Genomic DNA, 11,240 nt, shown 5'->3' with positions numbered 1-11,240 from the left:
GGGCCCCAGCCATGCCCTGGCGTTTGCTAGAGAAGCCCCCTGTGCGCTTACCCCTGAGCAAGGGTTTTGCAGAGCTTAACCTTTAGCAAGCAACAGTGATGCCATGATATGAGGCTGTGGGGTACCAGAAATGAGCCCAGGGTCTTTGCCAGGCACCCAGGGTGTTTTCTCCCTCTCTGCAACACCCAGTCCCTAGAAAGGCGATTTGCCACCCAAACTCCCCACCTGGTTTATAAGCAGAAGGAGCTGCCTGTCCCTCTCCCATGGGCACTGGCCAGAGGCTCTCACCCCTGGAGCCGGCTGTGGCCATAAGCTCCTAATCTCTGCCATATCTCAGATCATAAACATCCCCGTGCAAGGCCTGGCACGGCGCTGCCCCGACCTCCCCCTGCTGTGCTATCACCACAAGATAAAGCTGTCTCAAGCTGAACGTGGTACAAAACATTCAATTTTTATGGAGCCCTCTTATCTCCCGAAACTCAGAGCAATCCTGCCTTTTTATCACTGGGATGTGAGCCATCCTTTCTACTTATCGTTAGAAATTGCTGCTGCTTGATTAAGTACAGGGAATGATGTATTTGCCTGAACATTAAACTTTAACTGACCTCCCCTTCTCTTTAAGCATTGTGCTTTTTTTGTGCTGTGAGGCCATGGTCAGCCCTCACCCTGGCCTGGCTGGGTCCCTGGGGGTGCAGGGTGATGGAGCGGGAGCAACTTGGGGGCACAATGGAAAGCTGCAACAGCGTGAAGCATCTTGTGGTTTATGTGCAGGTGGGGAAAAATCGCAGTCCTGCAGTATCTGATGGCCCTCAGGCACAGGGGAGTGTGGACAGAAGGACTGGGCAGCTTGGAGTATCCCTGGAGCACCCATCTCCAACTGCTTCATCCCACGGCCAGCTCCCAGGGTGCTGGCGGGCGCATTGGGGCCTGTTGGGAGCAGCCACCCCTTACCAGCATTTCCCAGACCCCCCTATTTGCCCTCCCCACCAAATGTACCACCCTGGGGCCAATTTAGCAATCAATCACTATTTTTCTTTTTCCCTTAAAAAAAAGAAATCCGTGCAGGGTGTTACCCCCTGCTCTGAACAACCCTCCCAGCTGTAGCATGAAAGCACCCAGCTGCCTTGCTGCTCTCCACTGCTAATTTCTGCATGGAGGCAAGTGATTTGGAAAAGCAGATCTGGGACCCTAGGAATGAGAGGGCTCTCTGCTGGCTGCCCGCAGCACTCATGGTTGCCTCCTTGCACAGCGTGATGCAGGGAACAAAGCCCTACCAACAGAGCATGGCTGTCTTCCCTGGGCCCCTGACGTCCTGCAGTGGATGGGGCTGCTGGATGATGGAGCAGGGAAGTCATCCCAGAAATGCCAAGAAGCTTTTGGCAAAGAAAAGGCAGTGAAGACAGCTGGGGATTAATGGGCCAGCACTCCAGGTAGGATCCAAGTGCCTTCTCCAGTATGTGATGCTGCTATCATGAGAAGGTTTCAAGGACCTGATTTTATAGATGCCTAAATAAATACATAGTAATTGATATATAAAAATGCAACATTTATTTATTTATTTTGCAAGGGGAGTGGGATGTAATTAGATGGCAGTGTTTCTCTCAAGGCTATCCTGGCTGTAATTCATGCCCTGAGGCAGCCGGCCAAGGGGAGGAGGAATAAAGCAGGCAGCAGAATTGATGGGCTGCTCCCAGAAGCTTTGTTTTAATTAGTTTCCAAAGTGCTCCGTGTAGCAGAGCAGGCAGCTCCTTCAAAGCCTCTTTTCCCCTGCTGCTGCCCATGCTCTCATGCTTGTGCCACCGTGGGGCCTGGGGCAGCAGGGTGAGCCCAGGAGCCACCCCTGCTTATTCGAGCCCCCAGGCTTTTTGGTTAAAGTGTGCAGAAACTGTTCCTGTTTTTAGACAGGGGGATTTTTCCCTGGCCAAGAGGCCCCTTTAATGGCCATAGCGTGGGCAGGCATATTTGTCAGGGCTTTTCCTTTTCCCCTTTTATTGACTTGCTGATTCTCCCTGCTGCGAGGGGTCAGAGAGGGCTTTGGCTGGACTTTGCCGAAAGTCCACCTGAAACAGCGGGTTGCCAGGTGCTGACGCAGTGCCCTGCCCCTAAGATATAAGGGGACCGAGAACTGAGTTTGCAGCCTGGTTGGGTGCGTGGTGGCAGGGTTGGGGAGGGGCTGTGCCAGCTCCAAAGCTCTTCCTGAATAAGCAGGCTTGTGAAGCCGAACTGCGTTCGCTGGATCCAGCGAGGTGGTGGCAGTAGTAGCAGCTCAGTCCTGAATTAGGGGTGGCTTGGCTGACATGGAGGGATCCATCCCTGGCCAGGAAACCATGCCGACTGACATGGAGCCCTCCAACACCATCAAACTGCTACACCTGGTTTTCCTCTCCACTTCCTGGGGGATGCAGATCTGGGTGACCTTCGTGGCTGGTAGGTTGTGGTCCGTGCACACCGATGTGGGTTTCTGCCCTGGGGAGGTCCAGGGGAAGGGGCTTTGCCCCAGGACCTACCCACTCTCCCCCCTTGCAGGGTTCGTGATGGGCAGCCGCCTCCCTCGCCACACCTACGGCTTCATCCAACACGAGCTCTTCCCCTACTACTTCCACATTGGCTCCGCTTGTGCCTTCCTCAACCTGACTCTATTTGCCATGCACCACCCCAGCGAGCTGCTCAGCGATGAACAAGCGACCCAGGTAGCCTCCTGCTTTAAAATGCAAGCCGGTCATAGCTCAGATCCCCTCCTCTGGAGGGTCCCGCTCCGCTCTGCTCCACTGAGGCTGGCTTGCAAATGATGATGAGGTCCACACATGGCTCTGGTTAAAAGAAACCAGTTAGCGTCCAGATTGCGATGAGCCTTGTGTGTAAGAGGGGCCGGGGGAGAAATTTAATTGACCACACGTGTGAGACATTCATGGCCGGTGTTGCTCCCCTGCAGATCATCGTCTTCTTCATTTGCGTCACTGCCTCTGTGCTGAACACCCAGTGGTTTGGGCAGGCCACCTCTGACATCGTGGCAGACATGCACCTCATCGAGCGCAGCCACGGCCTTGGCCAGGAGGTTGGGCTGTTCACCAGCAAGTCCTGCAGGCAGCTGCGTGCCTCCAACCCTGGCTACAGGCAGCTCTCCGGGCAGCTCACCCTCTACCACACGCTGTCCTCCCTCTGCAACCTCTGCTGCATCGCATGCAATGGCTTGAGCTTGTATTACTTGGCTGCCCACTTGTCCGCCCTGTGAGAGCAGGACAGCGCGAGGCCAGGGCTGGCTGGCTGGCCACAACCGATGCTCTGGAAAAAGGGAGCCACCGTTGTGAAGTAACCCTAAACTTTGGAGATTAAATTTTAGCATCCTCAGATGGAAATACTTTTAACTGTATTTGTACACGGTGCAGAAATTTAGGAATAGTGAAATGGAAATGCTTTCTTTACAGCTGTCTGAATCTACCTCTGGAGTGAGAAAAATCCTCCATGATCTAAGCAGAAGTGTTTATGGCTGAACAGCTTTTTAATGCCCCATGCACTGGCTGTGTCTAAAACTGCAGTGCATTTCTGCAATCACTGAGAGAGGGCAGAATTGAAAGAGAGACTTAGAATTGCTTTTAATTAAATGCTGAGAGCTAATACAGAAGCACAGAAGACGCTGTATGTTGGCTGTATGTAGTGTAATGGATAAGGTTGTAATGCTTGGGTTTAGAATTACTGTTTGTCTTTCTCTTGTAGTATTGCAGGAGGTGAGAAAAATTGTCTCATTTACTAGGCAGAAGTCAGTCTACTTAAAATAGACATGTTTATTTCCAGGTTCTACAGGACAATCAGTAAGGTAGTAAAATGGTCAGTAAAACACACTGCTCCACACAGAGAGCTCTGCTTTACCCTGGCCTGCAGCAGAGCAAAGCAGCTACTTAATCCCAGGCAGGAATCTGACTGCATCCATCCCACTGCCACAGGCAGGTATCTCCCCAGACCACTGCTGTTAAACGCCAGCAACTACAGCCCACCTCCAAGGAAATCCATGATTTTTCACAGGTAAGTATGTACATTCCCAGCTGCTGTTGCTTCAACTGCAGCCAATGTTTGGCACTGCTTCAGGTTTATTTCAAAACCACATGCAGTCTATCAGAGAGGACACCTTCTGCAAGCCAGCTGGATTACTTTTTGAACAAATAATCCCTTCTTGTAAGCCCTTCATTCTCCTATGCTGCTTTCCTGGAAGTTTCCCTGTTGCCGAGATTATTTCTCCCCTGAAGCGTGCAAGGTATTTTTGTTCAAGCAGAAGTTTGCAGTCTGTAGCTGGGATAACACACAGCAGCTTCTTGCTCAGGATTCCTCCTGTTTCACAGTCTTGCTTGTTATAGTTGATGCACCTTCTTGCCAGAGAAGTAGTTCTTAGAGAACGGAGAACGCTTCACAAATGCCAAAACTGTTGGAGTCCCAGCCTTTACAAAATACCTGCAAAGATTAAAAGGAATCCTTTGGCTTCCTGGTAGCTGGCCAAGTGTCAGGCAAAGTGAGTGACTTCTGCCCAGCTCAGCAAAGACTGACCTCCCCATGCCCAGCAAAGAGCTTTTTTGCTGATTAGCAGAGCCTTTTGTAGCCAGGGCTACACACACCCGAGGAGGAGTGTTTTATGAATCAACTCTTCTCCCAACAGCTACGTCTAACTAAAACAGGTGTTATTGTCCCTCTGGAAGGAGGTTTCTTGTGCAACTGCCCTTACAGCCTGAAATCTGAGGGCTTGTGCCTGCTGCTGAGTTTTACGGAGCGACAGTTCAGAGACAGCCCACAGCAGTGGAGCTAGAGCTCTGCTCTCACTGTGACAGCCCAAGCCGCTAGTGCTGCAGGGCAGGCTTTCTCCAGCAAGCTACAAGACAGTGCAAGTTAATAGCACAGGCTTTACAATAACTTTTTGGCTGCACAAACAGCAAATTCTTCTCTCTAAATAACTGCATAACACTTTAAAGTCAGCTTCAGAGTGAAACTGTGCTGCATGCTGTGCTGGGGGCTGCTCACGCAGCATTAACAGTGAGAGCATTGTTAACCTTCAACATGGTCTCTTTAGAGGCTGCTGCTGCTGCTTTTTTGGTGTTTTGTGTTTTTTTGTTTTTTTTTTTTAAAGTAGCACTGTGCAGATGGAATTTGAAACAGCCCTTTTGTGCTTCTGCTTCTTCTGTGTAGCCCAACTCCATCCAGTCCTGGAAAGTCATTAATTTTTTTGAGAGGAAAAAAAAGAATTACGTAAGTTGCTAAAGCCAGTGACAAAATGCATGCGGTCCCACCACTTTACACCTTCCCCACTTAGAGATGCCAGGAATTAGGATGATTAAATTGGAGAACAAACTGCACTTAAAGCCCAGAATTCTGACTTTTTGCCTTCATGCTCTCTCTGGACATGAACAGGTACAGCCTCACCTTTGGTGCTGCAGCACTTGTAGCAATGTGTGTTCTGGGTTCAGCTCGTACATTTCTGCTCTTTCTTCATCTTCAAAATAGAGCTGAAAAAATTTGGGAGGGTTAGTAAATACTTAAGATACATGAAGGCAAACTACCAAGCTGTTGGAAGTCCAGTAACAGCACACCAAATATCAACTAGAGGTTTATCAAAATTCTGTACCTTGGACCGACTGTGTCAGATGCTAACTTCAGCAATGTAAATACTATTTTATGTAAATTCCAAGTCATCCCTGTGTAAGCCAGCTTAGCTCCTTTCAGCAGTGGCAGCAGGAAGGCAAAACACATTGGCTGTTTCTGTGCTTTACAGAGGAGCAATCCAAATCTACGGGTTGCTTTTTAACAGGTGAAATGCAGCAATGGTATGAGCTAAACTGAGTAGGCTTAAAGATACTTGAACAAATCAGAGTACATTTGAAATATTTGAATCCAGCAACTGTGTCTTAGACTTGTATACACACGCACAGAGATAATCCCAATTTTTAGCCTGGTAAACTACACAGCCACTGTCCTTTCGGACCTATCTGCTCGCTGCACCAAGGGCTGCGCTGTTCCCTGGCACATGTGACTCTGAAGTGGAAAATAAAAAAATAAACATCTGTATCCTTCTATGTGCAATTTCTGAAAAATTCTCCAAACCTGCTGTAGCCACAACCAAGTCGCATCCCACATATGCTGAAGTCTTAATAGACACATATTGTCTTGGTGGAATTAAGTGTTTGAGCACCACCAGTTAAATCTGAAAATAACCTTTTTTTTTTTGTAATTATTTTCTCATTTGTATGGAGCAGCTTCACAACAATGCAGTTAAAAAAGTGGCAGCCTACCAGCTTGATGGTCTAAACCTTAATTATCGTTACAGAGATGGGAATGTAAGCAATATCTATAAATACCTTCTATCAAATACAACATAAGTGGAAGACAAAAGAACTTTCCTTTTCTTTAACGAATTCTGTGTCCATGTCAGCACATCTGGAAAATGTTTGAGTTAATAAATGAACATAGCTCTCCAAATCCTTATTTCACATCCACATATGGTAAGCAGGTAATGATGCTGTTGCTTTCATACGCTCAAAGCTGCTCAGTCTCACTCCAGAAAAAAACAAACCCTCTGTAAGAGAAGGGAAGTCAAACTTCTCACCTCAAGATTGCTGGGAAGGTATTTTCTTTCTAAATCCCAAGGAGGTAACTCAGCAAACATCACCATTAAATGATCAATAAACCTAAAAGCCAAAATACACTTGGTTAGCTTAGATGAAGTGGTCAGCTTCAATAATTTGTACAGTTGCATTTGAACGATGGTAAAAATACGTTTGCAAATTAGACAATAGACTTGAAAGTAAGTTTAAAACTTACTAATAGTTTCTTCCCTTCAAACTCATTGCTTTTCCAGGGAGACCAAGGCCCTGTTGTAACTCATGCCATTGGTTTCATACTTGAGCAATGCAACAGCAGATTATTTTTAACTTTTCGTTTACACACTGAAAAAGATGCCAAAATAAAACACCCTGCATTTTGTCTAAAATTGATTTTCCTCCTACATGGTCCCACCAGCACCACACTTCATCAGAGCACTCAGAATACGCTTGTGTGTCGGAGGCTTGTTCATTTTGGTACTTCAGGAGTGCTGGTGAGCAGTTTGTTCTAAGAACCCATTTTCACTTCCTTTGGTCACAAAAAGGTGCAGTGAACACTACTGTGCAAGAACCACAACTTTATAAATCTGCTCACACGGTGGTTTTAAGCCCTAAACTTACTAGTAGATCTGAGGAATACCTATCTCCCTGCAAAAAAAAAAGTTACAAATCCCAAGTTTGTTTAATGTGGCAAGACCAGAAACTGAAGTTAACACCCAGAAGAGTGGAATTCCCGCTTTGCCAGTCACTTGCTTATAGCCTGAAAGGTCTGCAGGACTTCAGTCAGGCAAGCCGGAAGCCCTAAGGAAAACAATGGGTTCACTGGTGGTTACTAGAGGTCCCTCTTGGAAACTTATTATAATTTTTAAGTTTAATCCTCTTTCTGAGACTCCATATTTGGAAGGCTTTGAAACCACACCTTAATGAACCTCTAAAATCCATGCGTACAGATGGGTCACTGGTGTTACTGGCCACTGGTCTAAGCTTGCAGTGCAAGCCCTTTTAATCACACTGGCTGAATATGACTTGTTTCTCTACAGTATAAATTTACGTAATGTTGAGGTTTTGGCCCTCATATTTTAAAGCAGCATTCATAAATCATAGAATAATTCAGGTTGGAAAGGACCTCAGGTCATCTAGCGCAACCTCTTCCTGCTCAAAAGCAGGGTCAGCTATGAGATTAGAAATCTGGAACTACTTCATTAGCATGGCAGGGTTTCACTTGCTGTCTGTTCTCATCTACTCAAACATCTCCTTTATGCAAGAACGATGCTGACAGCGCATTTACCTGGAGTTCTCGTGAAAAGCCGCAATGAAGTCTGTTTGCCCGTGCTCGGGGTACAGAAAGAGGACAGGCCAGTTCAGGTTGCCATCAGCATCTAAGTGCACCTTTGCCCCCATGGCATTGTCAGCGTGGAACCCATCTAAGGATATCTCAGCCAGGCCATCTGATATTTCCTCTTCGCCATTTGAAGGCTCAAGAGCCAGCTTGATATTTCTTTCCTGGAGGGGAGGAAGGAAAAAAAACCACCATTAAACCAACCAAATAGGTAGGGTGGGGAGAATAAGAGAAAAAAATTAGCAGTCAGTAAAAGGACAAATCGTGTCATTCTTATTAATGAGTCAGCTCTTTAGCATGTCATCAAATGCCTTCCTACAGTATCAGACTCAGGTGACTGGTCTTCCCAGTAGAATCCAGAACCTCAGCCAGACACCCAGACTCTTCATAAAATGGATGAGGAGAGGTGGGAATCCAGCCTGCATGCTGACAGATGAGCTTGAGAAAACGTGGGGAAAGGAAGGCATCTGAAATCCTGTTCTTCGGGACCTAGCAGGCATAACTTCAGGGTTACATGAACTACATGCACCAGCTCCTGGGAAGATCCCCTCTTTCAGAAAACTGAATAAAGCTCGTTCTTTTCTTTGGAAAGACAACTGCAGAAGAGGAGATCGGATTCACATAATAGCCAAAAATATTTTAACATAGCCCAAACGTTTGCTGAGGAGGGAGAGGATCCAGGATTGATTCTCTCCTCCACCCCACCGGATGGTTATCTTCTGTCCTTCCACTCAAGTAACGCCCACCGGCAGCAAAGAAAGCAACATTCATTGGGCCAGTGTGATGTTACAGCCCAGCAACCAGAGCACTCTCTTAGATGCTCAGTCCACCTCCTAACAGTCGGTTCGTATTCTGCACTAGTTGTTAACCGACATATGGCAACCTGGGAGCTGGGGCTAGAGTTACGCAGATAAGGAGAATCACGGTTTTAACTCAGTTATTTGGCTTTAGCCCTCAAAAGCCTGTGTATGGGAACGACCTCTTAGAGACAAACAACAGAGCTCTTAAAAAGAACAAAATCAAAACAAACCACACAAAACCAAACCCTCTCACCGACCCACCTTTATTGCCGCAAGTAAAATTTCCTTTTGACACTGTTCCTTCTTCTCCATCACCTTTGCTTTCCTTGCATCTCGCTCCTCAGCTCGCTACATGTAAGAAAAGGTTGCACCACAGTCACACACAGCAAGTCAATGCCCATCACTGCTCTACCCTGCCGACGAGTGGAGAAATCAATGCAGATCTCCAGAAGGGTCCCCTCAGGCTCTTTGCCCTACACACCTCAACAACACGCACTACACGGAACCACCACTCAATTCTGTTTGGGGACATTACACTACACACGAACTCGTGTGGAGCACTCTTCAACCAAGGATCCCAAAGTGCTTCTTCACACAAAGTAGGCAACAAGCATTGTAGACGCTAGACTGCCTTAATATTTACCTTTAATTTGTCAGCTTTAGCTCTCATTTCCACAAGCTTTTTCTCCTTTGACTCTATTCGCAAGCCCTCCTCACACCATGCTATCGCTTCAGAGAAATTCTTTAGCTCCATGTGACAGAGAGCTCCTGGAAGGATTAAGATTTTAAGTTTCTAGTATTGGAGTCAGTATACAGCTACTACACAAAGTGGTGGTTATAAAGACACCATTAGCCCTAGTGCTTTCAAGAGGCATATACAGCAGCGCACGCTATTGTCTTGCGTCATCATGTTCAATCACAGACTTCCAGCAAGTCTATTCAGCTGAGAAGAAAATCTAAACTATTTCAGCAGTTCAGGTATCATTTGCTCATCTAGTCACAGAAATCATCAGAACAATGCTAGAAGTGTCTGTTACAAGCAGAACTTTATCATTATAATTATCATAACAGTATTTGTCCCATAAGGAAAAATAAAGTGGTTATTTCCAAGGAGTGAGAAATGCTGGAGGCGGGAAAAAAAACACCCCCCCCCAAAACTAGTATTGTGGAAGACAGCAAAAATTATGCTGTGTTCTACAGAAACAGGTCCAATGCCTTGACAGATATAGAAGCCGAAGAGCAAAGAGCAGAAAGAAAGTGTTTTGATTGAAAATCCAAAGCAAAACAAGAGAATAAAATCTCGTACAGTAACCACTTTACTTTTTTTAAATGAATGCTGTCCAGAAGCAAAGTATGATACATGCTCACAGCAATTTAAGGGTTATAAACGCTGTTATTTAACAACAGAAACATGCAGCGAAACACAGCAACATCTAACAACAGTCTATTTCAGGGCTTGTAACAATAACAGCATAATAAGTAAAACTAACATGTGCAAAGCTGTTTTGAAACGATGTTCCTTGCGCTCCATGCAGGAACATGTGCTTTAACTCTTACCTCTTATGATTGCTTTGAGATGGGTAGGCTTTAGCTTTTTTGCTTGGATGGCATCATTGAGAGCAGAACGGTAATTACCTATAAAGCAAGCACAACTGCTCAGAACCTTTAATTTATGTTTAAAATCCAAGCAGATCCCAAGCTTATGTGGAGACCCTAATTCGCTGTTTCTACAATCACTGTGAGGTATGCAGAGGAAGAAAGAGCAAATTAAGAGCAAGAAGCGAAAGGACAGGAATCAGTCATACAGGTGAGAGATAAGTAACATGAGTGTGAGCAAACCAACTCCCAACTGCAAGACACAACAGCACTAAAAGGCCAAGAACACCTTCTCTGCTGCATGGATGCTGTTGGTAGGATAGGTGGTAGCTTGAGGAGGACACAGGCAGGGAAGAGCGACAGAATGTGTTGCTTCAATAGGTTTCTGAAGCCAGGTCATCCCCCTGTAGTTCCAATCACTCTGTGAATCTGATCAGCATCAAAAGCCACCGGCTTTGCCCTCTCCTGCAGCCAGGGCTCGAGCAGCAAGTAATAGCTGCAACGAACAAAGCCCAAACCCTACACGCAGCCACATGCTGAAGCAAGACAGGTCTTCAGGGATCAAGGTGTCTTTCTCTCGGGAATAAACTACTTAGTATGCTGTATCACAAAATAGGCAAAGAAGAACCCAAAATAGGGAGGAAAAGCACTTTTAGACCACAAAACCCTCTTCCCAGCCTGGTCCGGGGCAGGATGGTGCACCTCTCCTTACCCAGGTAGAACTGGGCAGCCCCTCGGTTTGTGTGCAGCATGGCGTTCAGCTCGGGGTCCTCGCATTTCTTTTTCAGCCCCTCAGTGTAGGCGACGATGGCTCTCTTGTAGTCCTTCTCCCTGAAGTACTCGTTCCCTTCGTTTTTGTACATCCTGGCCAGCTCTGCAGGGGGAGGACAGGGGGACTGGGCCTGAGCGGGGGGCGCTGCGCCCCAA

The 11,240-nt window shown here is 46.7% G+C and overlaps 2 protein-coding genes across 2 annotated transcripts in view; one reads left to right on the top strand and one right to left on the bottom strand.

The window, feature by feature from the left end:
• Window positions 1–2,297: 2,297 nt before the first annotated feature.
• On the top strand, window positions 2,298–3,232 carry TMEM205 (transmembrane protein 205). Its single transcript, XM_009636183.2, has 3 exons — window positions 2,298–2,427; window positions 2,527–2,690; window positions 2,933–3,232. The coding sequence occupies exons 1-3, from the start codon at window positions 2,298–2,300 to the stop codon at window positions 3,230–3,232; spliced, it is 594 nt and encodes a 197-aa protein (XP_009634478.2).
• Window positions 3,233–3,794: 562 nt separating this feature from the next.
• TTC4 (tetratricopeptide repeat domain 4) overlaps window positions 3,795–11,240 on the bottom strand; it is an 8,965-nt gene continuing 1,519 nt past the window's right edge. Inside the window, exons 2-9 of the mRNA XM_009636182.2 lie at window positions 11,026–11,229; window positions 10,275–10,352; window positions 9,361–9,485; window positions 8,979–9,065; window positions 7,867–8,081; window positions 6,584–6,665; window positions 5,404–5,486; window positions 3,795–4,443 (exon numbers count right to left, since the gene is read on the bottom strand). Coding sequence (XP_009634477.1) covers window positions 4,344–4,443; window positions 5,404–5,486; window positions 6,584–6,665; window positions 7,867–8,081; window positions 8,979–9,065; window positions 9,361–9,485; window positions 10,275–10,352; window positions 11,026–11,229 — 974 coding nt within the window. The 3' untranslated portion in view covers window positions 3,795–4,343. The remainder of the gene's footprint in view (window positions 4,444–5,403; window positions 5,487–6,583; window positions 6,666–7,866; window positions 8,082–8,978; window positions 9,066–9,360; window positions 9,486–10,274; window positions 10,353–11,025; window positions 11,230–11,240) is intronic.

This window comes from Egretta garzetta, unplaced genomic scaffold (assembly GCF_000687185.1).
Source record: "Egretta garzetta isolate BGI_Z169 unplaced genomic scaffold, ASM68718v1 scaffold163, whole genome shotgun sequence".
Lineage (NCBI taxonomy): Eukaryota > Metazoa > Chordata > Aves > Pelecaniformes > Ardeidae > Egretta > Egretta garzetta.
The sequence above is the reverse complement of the archived record's forward strand: the minus strand, read 5'-3'. Positions and strand labels throughout refer to the sequence as shown.